The 16,026-nt window shown below is 40.3% G+C and overlaps 1 protein-coding gene across 1 annotated transcript; it reads left to right on the top strand.

Annotated features, from left to right (window-relative positions):
• Window positions 1-809: 809 nt before the first annotated feature.
• Window positions 810-13,381, top strand: LOC130167076 (multidrug and toxin extrusion protein 1-like). Its single transcript, XM_056373045.1, has 16 exons — window positions 810-1,063; window positions 2,308-2,409; window positions 2,524-2,592; window positions 2,795-2,943; window positions 4,202-4,244; window positions 5,300-5,344; window positions 5,444-5,541; window positions 6,486-6,583; window positions 7,136-7,317; window positions 7,425-7,533; window positions 9,193-9,268; window positions 10,676-10,745; window positions 10,853-10,985; window positions 11,093-11,187; window positions 11,275-11,338; window positions 11,421-13,381. Exons 1-16 carry the CDS (start codon window positions 884-886, stop codon window positions 11,660-11,662), a joined length of 1,755 nt encoding a protein of 584 aa, XP_056229020.1. The 5' UTR covers window positions 810-883; the 3' UTR covers window positions 11,663-13,381.
• The last annotated feature ends 2,645 nt before the right edge of the window (window positions 13,382-16,026 follow it).

The following is a 16,026-nucleotide window of genomic DNA, read 5'->3' as shown; positions in this document are numbered from 1 at the left end:
ATATTAGTATATATACATATAGATATATAAATAAACACACATACACACACACACACACATATATATATATATATATATATGTCGATATATGAAGGTTGATCCCATTTCTAATACGTTTCATTTATAATATTTTACATACATATTTTATATGTTCAAATTCAATATACGTACATACATTAGGCTACATATGCGTCCATGGGTCTACAGCATTAAAGTATAGGAGATCCTTTCCTGTGCATTTAAAAGTACATATTTGTAATTATTTGCTGATCCTCTCGTGTCTGAGCCCTAGATTTGAATTAGACCTCGTAAATAACTGCAGAGTGAGATTACTTGACATCTGCTGCAGTTTTGACTCATGTTTACACCACAGCAGTGAATAGGAAAACGCTGTTTCAGCCCGCCAGATTGTAACACTGATTAAGCCTGAAGCAAAGCCTGGAATTGGGACCACTTGGTCCAAGTGGTTTTTTTTTTAAACTTGGTTAATTTCCTTAAAATAAACCTTTTATTAGCTTTAGAGAACACGCCTTGATTGTTGTAGTATTTAGAAATCATTATTTGCGTTTAATATTAATGAATATCCAAGTACCTTTTTTCAATGGTGTCAGGAGACATTCAAGTATGACTGTATCATTACACACTGTGACAGAGCTACACATTCAGGCAATGTGTTTACTCCGAGTCTAAGTAAACCGAACCTCAGCATGTGCTCTTAAATGCAACATGAGATCTGCCCAATGGTAGTGACGCCTCAACAGGCGGGCACTGGGTGGACCCTCCTCAACCACACTGCTCAACCCCTCCTCTTACCGCTGGTTATGAAGCGCGTGTGACCTGAGAGGCCGGACTGTCTGTAGAGAGCACCGCAGGTTGTTAAGTTATGGACGCTTCTGGCAAAACACCTATTAAAAACAGTAAAGGAGCGAAGGAAGATTTAAAGGCAGGTGAAGTGGCTTCTCCTGCTCAGGGCGGGAGCTCTTGCCTGAAGAGCATGCGGAGCTGCATCCCGCGGGAGTACCAAATAGAGCTGGTACAACTTTTCCAACTAGCGGGGCCGGTGGTAAGACTGAGCACCTCCAAGTGTACTCAATGTGTGCTATCTGTGTGTGTGTGTGTGCGTGTGTGTGCGTGCGTGTGTGTGCGTGTGTGTGTGCGTGCGCGCGCGTGTGTGTGTGCGCGTGTGTGTGTGTGTTGACCCTGAACTCCAGCATTTGAAATTAACCTGTAGCTGGTGTTTAAGATCTGACTACACCTGGATCTAGTCTGACGGTGTTGAAGTTTCTAATACTGTGCATGGTATATATATATATTAGTTATCTAAATTTACTGATGCAGTATATGTAAGTAAATAAACTCGACTTGAATTCAAGGCCCTTCTTTAAAATAGGAACCTTAGCATTATGTAATAATATAGATGTCACCTTGACAGTCTGAGAGACCTTTAGGTGTTTTTCTGCAAACTTCCTGAGGAGAGGCTTCAGTCTGCCATAAAGCCCAGATCAGTGGAGTGCTGGTTGTCCTTCTCGAGGTTTCTCCATCTCCACACAGGACCTCTGGAGCTACAGTTCTTGGTCACCTCTCTTACCAAGACCCTTCTCCCTGTTTGCTCAGTTTGGTCGGGCAGCCAGCTCTAGAAAGAGTCCTGGTTGTTCCAAACTTCTTCCATTTAAGAATAAAAGAGGTCACTGTGCTATTGGGAACCTTCAATGCAGCAGAAAGGTATTTGTAGCTTCCCCAGATCTGTGCGGCGACATAATGCTGTCTCTGAGCTCTGCAGGCAGCTCCTTCACCTCATGGCTTGGTTTTTTGCTCTGATAAGCATTGTCAACTGTGAGACAGGTGTATGTCCTTCCAAATCACGTCCAGTCACCTGAATTTACCACAGGTGGACTCCAGTCAAAGTGTAGAAACACCTCAAAGATGATCAAGGGAGAAACCTGAGCTAAATTTCAAATGTCATAGCAAAGTGTCTGAATACTTCTGTCAATGTGACATTTCATTTTTTTCCTTTTTAATAAGTTTGTAATAAAATTCTGTTTTAACTTTGTCATTATGGTGTATTGAGTGCAGATCGATTAGGGAAAAATTATTTTATTTTAGCATTAGCCTGCAGCATAAAATGTGAAAAGTTAAAAGGGTCTGAATACTTTCTCAATGTGCTGTATTTGTGTTTTTTTATTTTAAAAATAAATGATAACTCTTCGGTCTTTTTTGAAAACGTCCATGTTTATTTTTGTATGAATGTATCTGGCATTTGTATGAAATAGTAAACAACCTTAAGTTGTTGTGTTTGTTTTGTTCCAGGTAATTTCCCAGTTGATGGTCTTTATGCTCAGTTTCGTCAGCACAGTGTTCTGTGGTCACCTGGGAAAAACTGAACTTGCAGGAGTATCATTGGCAATTGCGGTGAGGAGACTTGCTTGAGTCTTATCTGTGTTTATCCTGGTATCACAGCCAGTACTTGCTTTAATCTGGTCATGTAAATGTTTACCCTGAATTTTGTTTTGTTGTCATTTGCAGGTGGTTAACGTCACTGGTATTTGCATCGGAACTGGTTTGTCGTTAACTTGTGATACCCTCATATCTCAGGTAATGTCCACACCAGAGGTTGTTCTTTCACTGTTTATCTAGCCAAGACAAACACGACCAGTACTGCTGGGTTCCCAGGTCGTCCTGGGGTCCCCTTAAAAACAACTCAACAGTGAGCTTTTGTATCATGTTAGCTTTCTTTGACCAGTCATATCCTTGGTTATTGGTGTGGTGTAAGTATCTGTCTACCTGTTTCATGCAGACGTATGGGAGCGGTAACTTGAAGCGTGTGGGTGTGATTCTCCAGAGAGGGATTCTGATTCTGCTGCTGGCCTGTTTCCCCTGCTGGGCCGTCATCATCAACACTGAACCTCTCCTACTCGCTGTCCAGCAGAGCCCCGAGGTCGCCAGGTCAGTCATTACTCAATCCCCAAAACAACACAGGCCTTCAGCATCTCTTTCAGTGACATTGCTGCTGCAGATGTGGATTTTTATCTGGACAATCTACACTTTTAGAAATGGAATGAGTATTAATTAATTTATTTACTTACACTTACCTTACTAGGCCACTTGGGGGCAACAAAAACAAGCTGTAAATAACAACACTGACATATCACCTTTGAAGTTGATCTGGCAAACTTGTTAGCAAATAGTTGCTTACACATCTAGCAGATAGGGAGTAACAATGGCTTTCATTTAGAGTTGTACTCCTGGAAACACTTGAATGTGGCTGCCAATCTGTTTTCTCTTTTTGTTCTTCAGAACAGACTTTTCTGACAAAGTGGTTTGACTGTCTGTAGGATAGGATACATCAGCTATTTTACAGTTGTGAATATTAAATTGACTTTATCAGAAGGGCCTCTCTGTCCTCAGAGTGTAGCTCCGCCCCTGAATACAGTTTGTTTGTGGCTCATAAAATCAAAACATTGAGCTAAAATATGCTAAAATGTTTCTACACCTTGTCATTTGATCCATTGTTAACATAAAAGTGTTGGTTATAGCAGCTTTAATACACAGCCAGCTGCTAATACTGTGGCTGCTCATCCTTACTGTGACTGGTCACAGCAACTTTTAATGGTAGTTCCAAATGCCTTTTTACAATAATATAATTTCAACTAATTAATGAACTAACTTGAATTTATGAATTATTAATTTAAAGGAACAAATGATTGATTTGTGCATCTAGTTTACATTACATGCAAACATTTGCTAAAAACCTTGTTACTGCATCTTTTGATGTCAACAAAACTTTTGTCTGTATTAGAAATAATCTGTTGTTCAGAGATGATGGAAACAACTCATGAACAACATCATTGGCACAAATTATCAGGGTATAATCAGCTTTGTATGAGATTGAGTAGTTCAAAACACACTTTTGACTGGTAAGTGTTTTAGTTAGACTCTGCATTCATACAGATTCAGTTGTTTTCGCCTCTAAGGGACAGCAATGGTGGTGAGTTGGTCAGTCCAACACTTTGGTTCAGAGTGAACTGCCTTGCCTCTAGGGTCAAAGTTGCCACAAACTTTGATAAAGACATTCACTAAAAGAAGAATCCTAAAGTCTCATAACCTCATACATGTTCATTTTATGTGCCATCCCATGTCTCAATCCCACAATATCACATGCAAACATCATTTGCTCTTTTTTACTTTGTCTTTGTGCATGAAGTCTCGCCCAGCTGTATGTGAAGATCTTCATGCCCGCTCTGCCGGTGAGTTTGGTGCATTCTAGACACTAATGCAGTAGATACAAATCTCAAAGAGGGTTTCAGTTTTCAGGCATGTTAGCAGCATGGATGGAGGTCACACTGTCAGTCACCCCACCACTGTGGTCCAGACTTTGATGATCCCCAGACTTCATCTAGCACAGTGGTTCCCAACCTTTTCCAGCTGATGGCCAACTTGAAAATCTGACCCTAATCAAAAATGTTAGCAGCCCACATCAAACCCTGTAACAATACGGAGGTCTAATAATGCCACAGAGCACTTTTTCTTTTATTGATAACAGTCGTGTCTGAATTGAAAACAGGGGAAGCTCAATTTTTTCAGATCACTTGTCAATTCACCATCTGTCTCTTGACTCTCTTTCCTTTTAATTCTCCCTGTTTCTAACCACATATTCATTTTGACACTCAGTTTTTCCCATGTATGTAATCTCTTAGACTGAGAATGATTGTGTTGTTTTTGTTTTAAAACATTTAAAACCACTGTTCACACACACACACACACACACACACACACATATGTAATATTTTGAAAATGATTTGTTGGCCCACATGCAATACCTTCGCGGCCCACCAGTGGGCCCCAGCCCACAGCGTTGGGAACCACTGATCTACCCCCACAGGCAGGTATTTGGTTTGCTATTGAAATATCTTGACACCTATTGGATGGATTATCATGACATTGGGTTCACCATCATCAGATCAAAATTTTTAATTGTCAGATAGTTTATGACTAAATATTTGCAGAACTAAAACATTCTTATAAGCCTTGGCTGTACTTTGTGTTTACCACTGTGGTTGAAATCTTGTGAGCTGAAGGAAACATGATGACCAGGAGTTCAGATTTCTTCGGCAGAAGTGTTTATTGCGAACTGACTGAGCAGAGCAGGAGTAAAGCCGCACCGATTTTTTTTAGGATGTCCTGTCCAGCATGCAGCCTCACAGAGCTGCTAGCAGGGCTGCAGACTCTTCTTGTCTTGTTGCTCATTTGATGCTTTCCTATGTCAAAGTGACACTGTTGCAATTTCATGTTCCTCCTGCAGGCAGCCTTTATGTACCAGCTGCAAGGGAGGTATCTTCAAAATCAGGTGACACCTTTTCTCATGTTCTCAAACTTTGTTGACAGAAACTTAATTTAGTCATCAAAAATTGATAATACTGAGCCAAGGTTGTGCTGTGCTTTACAGGGAATTATATGGCCTCAGGTGATAACTGGAGCAGTTGCAAATGTCCTAAATGCTATCATCAACTACATCTTCCTCTATCGTCTTGATATGGGTGTTGCGTAAGTTTTCCCGCATCATTATTATAATAGAGTTTAATGATTATTAGTGTATTATAACACTCAGTCCTATCAGCAGAAACAATTAGACTTGTTTTAATTTCTGCTTATAATGACTTAATGACTGTTGATCTTCAATAATGGTGGTCACTCCATCAGTCTGTCCAAGCCTGATTATCAGACTGAATATTGGGTAACAATGTAAATAGGTTTCAATTTATCTTGTCATTATGAAATTATATACCCTGTTTACAGCAGAATTAGCAGGTCTCAGTGGCTATTTTAAACATGGGTAAACCCGCTTTTACACTGCCAACTGAGTTTGCCTTTCTGTTTGGAGAGGAGACACACACAACTGAAAGGAACAATGTCATCACATGCAGTTACAGAAAACACACAAACACGGGGGAGAAACAGTGAGCTGTTAGCCACAGTGCAAACTCTCATCCCCGGGCTGGTGCTTCTCTCAGTGACGGAGCCTCCATGTGAGACGCTCTGATCGGTGATTGTGTGTTTTTTTAAAACTTATTTTGGGACTGTCCTCACTCTTTCATCTACAAGCAGTGTAGCTGTGATGTTTCTGGTTTAACAGCACCATGCTGGGCAGGTGACATGTCTGTCTACAGTGTTTGAGCTATGAAAGACATCACAGCAGGAAAAGGCGTGACAGTTAGTGATTTCACCCGGGTGTTGTGTTTAAATTCATACTCGCCGAAGTCGATATAAATACCTGCCGCTGCTGCAGAGTCAATGCCGATTGTTCCCTTTTCCATTGCTGACAACCCGGCATGTTTCTCAACCAGTTGAAAAGGGGCTATAGTAACATCCTGAACACAACTCACATAGTCTAGTTTCTTCGCCAACAAAATGTGAATATGTGTCAGACACAACTTCTGTTTGTTTCTTCATTTCCTCTTTGCTCTAAAATCTGCTGTTTTTTCTTTAAGTGGATCTGCAGCAGCCAATGCCATCTCTCAGTATTTGCTGGCTGTGGTCTTGTATGTTTACATCTGCTGGAGGGGTCTGCACAAGGCCACATGGGGAGGTAAGATGTCTTCTGATCTTCTTATTTTTTTATGTATTAATTCTCTTATTCTCTTTAGTAATTTCATCCTCCTTCATTGTTGTAGTCTGCTGTCTTTCACAATAGTTGTCCATTGTAAACGTTCCTGTGAGCATTGATTGACAAAATGAGTAACACTCTGTAACTGTGTAATGCAATGTAGAGGAGAGGTTACAGTAGTGACATAGTTGCACTTACTTTTAAGCTCTATCATTTGTCAGAAGCCTGTTATGTAAGACGAGTTATTAATTTACTGGTAATACAGTTGTTCTAGTTGTTTTCTGATTTGAAGTAAAAGGTTGCATGACTAGTTATGAGTTGAGTGAACATTTTCAACCTAGTCTGGATTATACTTTAAGCCCAATTCATTTTTTGTCAAATACACCTGCAGTATTTGAATAACATTAAATGATGAACTCACATGGATAGATTTGCATGTGCTTCCTTTAAAATGAATTGAAAAATTTGATTCAATTCGAAAAGGTGGTATTGGTTTTTACACACTTGCTTAACATCTGGAACCCTGACCCTCAGGCTGGTCACTCGACTGTCTGCAGGAGTGGGGACCCTTCGTCCAGTTGGCCATTCCCAGTATGCTCATGCTTTGTCTGGAGTGGTGGATGTTTGAGGTGGGAGGATTCCTGGCCGGTGTGATTAGCGAGGCTGAGCTGGGAGCTCAGTCGATAACCTATCAGCTGGCTGTTGTGGCTTACATGGTAATTATAAATGCTGATTCTCTGATTGGTCGTTGCACCAATGAAATTATAGTTATGGAAAAGCTTTAATACACTTTTGGGTATTACCTATATATTTTTCCTCACAGTTCCCACTAGGATTCTCTGCTGCTGCCAGTGTGCGTGTTGGAAATGCTCTTGGTGCAGGAAACATAGAGCAAGCCAAGTTATCGAGTAAAGTCCCCATCATCTGCGCATGTAAGAACCAACGCAGAAAGTAATGAAACACCTTTAGCTCTTTGGCCCAGTGGTTTTATATGAAGCTCTAAAGTGTTCAATTTTAAATAAATTACAAAATAAATTACATGAATAATTTATGAAAAATACATAAATGAAACAATAGATCAAATGTTATTTTATCATTCTTATTCCATACGAAGAATCTTATAGGATTTTATTTTGTTATTGAAACTTGTAATTGAAATGGTGGGCTTTGGGAGCCAATGCAGAGAAGCTAGTATGGGACAAATATGATCTCTTTGCCTAGTTGTTGTCAGTGCACATGCAGCAGCTTTCTGGATCAGCTGGAGAGTCTTCAGAGACTTGTTGGGGCAGCCTGATATTAAGAAATTGCAATAGTACAACCTAAAAGTGACAAATGCATCTTTTGCATCTTTTTGAGACGGGATGTGCCTGATTTTTGCAGTTTTATGAAGTTGAGAGAGACAGTCCTTGAAGTTTGTTTTATGTGGCAGTTAAAGGACCTATATCCGACCATATAACACCTGTTCTGAGGTCGTTACATTGGCTTCCAGTAAATTTTAGAATTGATTTTAAAATTTTAAGGCCATACATGGTCTTGCTTGTGAGCTATGACCCAGCTTGACCCCTCAGGTCAGCTGGAATAGGCTGTCTGGTTACTCCCCGGGTCTCCACAAAAACTGGTGAAACACTATCCTCCTACACTATCATCTAAATCTGAACTGAAAACAGTCCTTTTCAGTTGCGCTTTCCAGTAGGTTTGCTGGTCTTAATTTACCATTTTATTTTGCTTGTATTCTTTTTATTGGTTTTATATGTCTTTTTTTTATTTTTTTGGACTATTTATTATTTTTTAATCACATTTTATTCATACTTTCGTGTTTAATGTTTTATCTTTACACTATCTACATAGTTTTTGTGGTTGCAACTTCCTTGGAATGACATGTGCCATATAAATAGTTTTGCTTGCTTTCTTGCATATCCTAAATTCTTTGCATTGGTGCAGGAGGCCAGGGCAGTGCCCTCATACTGTTAACTTTCATGTCAGTGGTGTTGTCTGACATACATGTCCCCTGCCTCTGTTGAAAGCTAGGAGGCTTAACAGTTGCTATCAGATTTAGACTGTCACGCTACAATTTACAGAGGTTCAGTGAATCAGTAGAGGCTTACTACAGCACACATCATCAGGGGCCCCACTTCAGGCTCCTTGGGCAGCAGCAATGCACTCTGTCATGAGTCTTTATGGGAGGTTTTTGGGGGTTTATAGTTGTTATTGCTAAATGTGCCAAATATGAGTTGATTCAGAATAACTGGCCTTGTTGTTGTTTCTCTAGCTAACAGAAGCTAACTGGTTTTAACAATGTCTTCAGTGTTTTTTGCCTTTATTTGATAGACAACAGTGAAGAGGTAGACAGGAAACATGGGTAGAGAGAAGGGGTATGACGTGCAACAAAGGTCCACAGTCAGAATGGAACTGTGGATGCTGCTGTCATGTGTAACCATTCGGCCACCGGTGCACTCCTAATAGTTCACTTTTTTTCAGTAATTTAATATTGAACACTTTGGGGTTGGTAGTTTCATGGCCATAGATAAATCATCTTCATTCAGTGTGCAAGTTTTTTAACTATATATTTTGCTTTTTGTTTCTTGTTGTAGTCATAATTGCATGTTTTGTTGGAGCAAGTCTCAGCATCGCCAGAAATGTCGTCGGATACATTTTCACCTCAGAGCAGTGAGTAAAACCTTTGACACAATAACCTTTCACTTTGTTGCACTGACAGAATCATTCATCTATAATGTCTATCTTTTTGTTGCAGTCTATCTGCCAGTTTCACATTGTTATCAAGACTTTTTCTACAAGGTCATCATCTTCATGCTGACTCACAAACACTGAACTCCTTACTGGTGATGCCAAAGCCGGCTAATCATATCATCTTCACAGATTCCACCCAGTTAGTTCCATTTCAGTGAACCTAAGCAAGCCTATTAACTTCAAATGATTACATAAGCACACTTTTCCCAGTTTGCAGTGAAATATAACAGGCTTTAACAGGGATCATTACTAACTATATAGCATTGTGATGGTGGGAAATTGACATCAGAACTAAACGAAAGTGTCAGAAGTTAAATTGTTATTCTAAGCAGAGAGGCTTTCTCAGCATCAAATCATGGCTGGACTCGATGTTTTTAAGGGGGCAGTGCCTGGAGCTCTAAAATGCTTTGCATAAACTGGATAAGTTGTATCCAAAGCACAATTGGAAGACTAAAAATGACCACACCATCAGAAGATCAATACATCAATCTTAGCTCCCTGAGAGATAGAAAAACAACGTCATCACAGATACAGAATTTGCTAAATTCAAAACGCAAGACTCCAATCAGAAAAAGTACAGTTAAAAGAAGGCTTTCTTGTGGCAGTCTTAGAGAACAAGTAGCAATTTCTAAACCACTTGTCAGCAGGCGAAACAAGGCTACGCTCTGTGGGCTAAGAAATACCAACATTTCACAGTGGATGTTTTGAGATGCATGGCCATGAAAACATGGTGGTGGGAATATTCAAGTCTGGGGTGTTTAGCCTACTGTGGAGTTGGACACCTGCACAGAATTGACTGCAGCCCAACCCAACAAGTATCACTCCATTTCTCAAAGATATGCTACACCCTCCAGTTTGCATCATTGTGGAGGAGGATTCATATGGCTACAGGGTAACGGCCCCAAGCACACCTCAAAGCTTTGCAAGAACTACTTAGACTAAAGAAGACCAAGCAGTCCTGACTGTCATAGAATTTTCTCCACAGTCAGCTGACCTCAACTCCACTGAACAATTATAGGGGCACTTGGGAACATTGTCAGATCCTACGGGGATAACGTAGGTCATCAGATTTTGCGCAAACTCGTGGAGTCCATGCCAGCTTGAGTGCATGCTGTCATTAGAGTAAAAGGAAATTCATGTACACTTATCAAAGATTCTAGTTTTCTCTGGAATTGTAAAGCTGATATCATTTGTAATGAAAAAATAGAATTACAGTCAAAACAAATGCAAAATAAACACATCTTAACTAGTGATCTCAGACTTGTGGACCCCATTGTGTCGAAATAGAGATGAGATGAACTGAATCTCCATCTGTGTGTTTTTTAGAGAAATTTTACAGAGGGTTGCCGACGTCATGTTTGTATTTGGTTTCACGCATCTTGCTGATGCCGTCGCGGTGAGAAACAATTTCAGCAATAATTTTGTACATTTGAGATCTAATATCAACAGAATATTAACTGGACTGACGGAATGTTTTTGACCGGATCTGTTTGACGACGACAGGGTGTAGCTGGAGGAGTTCTTAGAGGAGCAGGAAAACAGATGGTTGGTGCTCTGTGTAACCTGGTGGGATACTACTTCATTGGCTTCCCCATTGGTGCGTCCCTAATGTTTGCAGCGAACATGGGGATTGTAGGTAAGGACTAACCAATAGTGTGGAGAAATTATATTTGCAGCCTTTTCTCCTGTTTGTCAAGTAACATTCAGGAAAGCCTTTAAACCCTCCTTTCATCTCTGTAATAGGACTATGGACAGGACTTACTGTTTGTGTGCTAATGCAGTCGATTTTCTTCATTGCATTTCTGTACAAACTTGATTGGAAGAAGGCTGCTGAAGAGGTGCGTACCTGCATCTCTTGACCAAGTTAAAGTTAAAGTTGAAGTTAAAACAAGCCATTAACAACTGTTCTTACTATCTATGATCAGGCTCTTGTGAGAGCAGGAGTCCAGGTCAAAGAAGAAAAAGAGATGGACAGGATTGAAAACACAGGTAAACACCAGCACACTAACTGAAACATCCCTTGTGTGGCAATTTAGAGTTAATACTAAAAGGTTCTCCTTCAAACTTCCAGACCCGAATCACAACCAGGCCCAGGTCAGTACTACTGCATCCGGTTGTGAGGGTACTGAGGAGGATCATACATACCAGGAGGTGCATGGGCCGGGCCAGAATAAATCCACTAATACTACAGTGGGAGATGTTCTCTCAGTAACGCAACTGGTTTTACGGCGTGGACTGACATTGCTGGCCATGGTCGTCATCCTCGTCGCTGGAATCTTCGCTTACAGCTTCCTCATCAAGCTGCTGAAATAAGATGCAGAGCTGGCAATCAGAGTGATGGTTGTCAAGTTTGGTAGCATAAAGTTCCACTAAACAATATTATTATGTTAGCACTGAATCACCTTGTAGTATGAAAGGGTTATTCATGCTGCTGATCCCACTGAGGATCAACAGTTTAGTCTGCAGATTTATACAGCCTTTAGTGCCACCGTCAGACCCTCTCATACTGTATGTAAGTAGACAGCCACACAGGTGACAAGAGTTGCACATAGATGGATAGATAGATAGATACTTTATTTATCCCCTAGGTGAAATTCATGATACATGTAGCAAGCTGAAGGGACCTAGGTATCTATGTTTGAGGAGGTGGCAGACCAAACCAGGGCTGAAATACAAATGATTAAACTTGGAGTATTGGGATGCTCATGTTGTAGATTTTCTGTTAAATGTGTGATAAACATCAGGCAGGTTTTTGCTATCATGATAGTCATGACAAAAGCTGATGTAGTGCTTTATGCCAGTGCTTTTTACTCTAATTTTTATGTCTTGGGGTTTTGTGACCCCTTGAGTTTAAAAGAAATGCAACTTAAATTAACCTGTTAGGACATGCCATGTTTGCTTCAGCATTCAGATATTAGCTGTGTCCCAATTCAGGGGTCACATCCATCAGAGGATGTGGTCTACAAAGGCATGGCCCTTCGTAGACTGCAAAGATCTATGAGATGGATTCTCGTTTTGCGTCACCAGCTGTGCCCGCCATTACTGTTGCATCACAAAGTGCAGCTCCTGTCAGAGGTTTTTTATCAGTTGTACCGTCAGCTGTTGAACAGAGCTGAAACCCAATAACTAGATTTAAAAGTGTAATCCTGGGGCTCTCTGTTTGCGTTGCTTGCTCCCATGTTATTTTCATTACCCTTGAATGAATCTTGGGATATGTTGGGTCACAAAGGATCCACCTGTTGTTCAGGAAATTGACGCATTTCTCTGCCGCACTTGAAGGAGCCTTCAAAATGGGAGTAGTCTAGTTGTGCCGCTGTGACGCAATTGGCCTTCAAACACAGCCTCTGTAGGATGTGGCCCCTGAATTATGCCCCATAACAAGCACCAAGAGTAAAGTGCTGTACATGCTTATGTTTCATACAGAACATGCCAAAGTTCAGGATCGTTTCGTTGAGAGTAACAAAGAGACTTTTACAATCTGGTCAGTCAGTTTAAATGAAGACAAGTGTATTTTTCAGTAGGAATATATAAATAGTGACAACACATTCCACAGTGGGACAGCTGAGAGACATTAGTGCTCCTTATTTTCTCTTTAAAGGGTTGTTGTGCAACACCAAAACATAAAAAATGGGATATATACATATACATATACATATACATATACATACATATATATATATATATATATATATATATATATATATATATATATAGTATATATATGTTTGTTTGTTTTTAAATCTTAGTCAAACCTTGTATGTTGTTGTAGTACATATGTAGATAATATTGTTTTCCTGTTCCTGAAACAGTCTGTGGTTTGTAGTATGCAAATTGAATTGCATTTACTGTTCTCTAAATGTGTTCATCTCAGAGTGTTTATTGGCAAATACCAAAGACAGTAATCAAAGGGAAATTCAGCAATACCAAGGACATTATGTAAGCAATACACTGACAGTAATTTATATGAGTAGTATTCTCATCTCAGCTCATGTCTTCTCTCAATTTAAATAAATAGTTAAATGATTAATATAACTTGTTTGCTGTTTGTGTGTCTAAAATAGTACTTCAAATTATACCTGTCATTTGTGTTGAAAGTTGAATTGCTTTTGTGTTTTGTTTGTTTAGAAATGACCTACAACTAACCACCGTGTGTGTCAAAGGTGAGTTTTGTTACTGAATGTGTCTCCACAACACTCAAGTTTTTGCAGCATTGCCACATGTCACAGATGGGAACAACTGGTTTTGACAAAGTGCAGTGGGTAAAGTCACCGTGACACCTCCAGAATCTGAGCTGAAGCTGTGTTCTCCAGGATGGGTCCAGTGTACAGACAACGCAGAACCCTAAGGATAGAGGGGTCAGGGCCATAGCTACCACTGACATCATGTCTTCTGTATGTCTTCTGATAGTTTTGGGGAACTTGCAAAAAAAACCAAACTAAAATCTGTAACATTGTATGGTTTTACCTCGTACATCACAAACAGCTAAAGTATCACACACATCAGCACAACCTTCCTACATGTACATGAGGAGCGCTTCAATGCGTGTACTGTTGGCTGAGGGAGAGCAATACTGTAAAATTCTTTTCGATCCAATTCCAAGAATATTGATACAGATACTTTTTATTATTAAAAGCGGCCTATGTATTTTCATGTAGGGGAGAGCAGTGTGTCGTAATTAATGAGGTATATGCATCATCAATAGGTTAAATTTTAATACATTTTAAGGGACACAATGATTTGACAAAAGTTAGCAATCATTTTAAGAAGTGGCAGAATTTATGTACACATACATATTTATGTATGTAGTGAAGCAGAACAAAAAGTGGCTTCATTCATTTATATAGCATGTTGTAAAAAAAAAAATAAATTAATCAATTATTTGTGGAGAACAACAATGCAACTTTTACGTTTATCCAGTGCAAATAAAAGCAAAAACTACCCTCAACGACTCTTCTGTCCTTCAGTTGGAGCAATGGTTCCTTTTTACCAGTAAGACTCTTCCATGTCCAAAGAAATATTCCCTGAGGCCTGAGCCCCCTTGTTGAAAGCCACTGAGTTAGATATCATTTAAGACAATCTGTGTCAGTCGTGCGATGCTGCTGGGAAGCAAGCACTTGAATGTCAAACTCTGCCCATATCTCACCTTTTGCTGCAGGTTGGGATGCAGCAGCGCCTGCAGGGAAGCTTGAGGTAGTCACAGTTTCCATTGCTGAGGCAGAGTTTGAGGCAGGTTCAGGAGCTGACACTGAAGTAGCTGAGATCTCGTTCATTAACTTTATTTCAGTGATGAGTCACCCTTTCATGTGTTCAACAATTGCTGCGCTGCTGAACCCAAGATTTTAAAATCCTGAGTCCAGGAAGGTGGTGACAGCGAGACTGTAAAAGGTTTCAATACCTTTGAAACGATATTGGCATTACAGTGGCAGCTCAGCAGCTAGCTTGCTACCTTCGTGCTCATAAGATGCAGTTGCTCTCAGAAGTATTGAAATGAGGAGCATCACCTTTGAAACTGAAACATGTTTTTCAGTTGATATCACTCTTGTAACCTCCTCAAAGGGTTTCAGGACATCAGTGGAGAGCCTGGTCGTGGACCCATCTCCCTCATTAAAGCACAGTGAGCTCTTTCTAAGAAGACAGAGGACTGTGAGAGGAAGATTCTTTCCACATGTCCCTTTGAAGCTGGTATGCTCATGATGTAGGAGATAACTGACACCAAATTTGGTAGATCAGATGCTTGAAATACAGCCATCCACCTCACCGCTACATCTTTGCTCCTCCATTGATCAGCATCCTGAAGCTTTTCCTGAAGACAGTTGACTGTAGTGCCCTCATCATACAGCTGGTCCATGTTCAGTCTGCTTGTCAGGTTGCACTGAAGGTGATCTTGCCATCTTGGAGAGGGAGGGGCTGACTACAGTAAAGCCAGTTGCTGTTGGAAAAGTCAAACCATTTTTCAATGATGGATGTGTCAATGATTGCAATTAATTCTTCCTTTGCCTTGTCTGCATCAACTGGAGTAAGATGCTGCTGCCTCACTTTTGTCAAGTAGCCAAAGAACTGATCATTTCGCCTTTGTATCAGTTTGGCTCTAAAAAAAATGCATAATGGAGTACAGCTCTACACAGGTAGTCCCATTGGCCACAAGCTTCTTCACAACATCTTCAAAAAGGGACAAAATGTTGTTGCAGAAAAGAAGGTAAACCTCCACAACATCATGGTTGTCTTCACCCTGCATTCCAGCAACATCTGTGCTGAGCTTCAGCATAGTCTGGGGGGGATGGGATTTTCCATGAAATCAATCATTTTGTTCATTACTCCTTTTTCACATGTAAAGAACTGCACTGCAAGCGGAAATATTTTTTCTCTTTCCTTTGTTTGAGGCATCAGTTTGAACAGAAAACGTTGGAGGTCTCTATGATGTCAAAAAATCTTCACCACTTCCTGGCTAGCTGATAAACAACATAAAAAAATCAAAGATGCTACCTACGCCAACCGTTATGATACATCACTAATGTAGAGCAGATCAGACTCTCTCCAATGTTTCCTCTAACGCTAACCATCTCTATATGCACTGCTCTTTCACCTCAACCTAGCACAAGCAGTGGTCATGGGCGAGGCACAAGGCCTGATCCAGAATTTCTCAAAGAGGAAGAAAGCCTGCTTCAGCCCCAGTTTCA

This window comes from Seriola aureovittata, chromosome 3, assembly GCF_021018895.1.
Source record: "Seriola aureovittata isolate HTS-2021-v1 ecotype China chromosome 3, ASM2101889v1, whole genome shotgun sequence".
Classification (NCBI taxonomy): domain Eukaryota; kingdom Metazoa; phylum Chordata; class Actinopteri; order Carangiformes; family Carangidae; genus Seriola; species Seriola aureovittata.
This window is presented reverse-complemented; position numbering and strand designations above follow the sequence as displayed.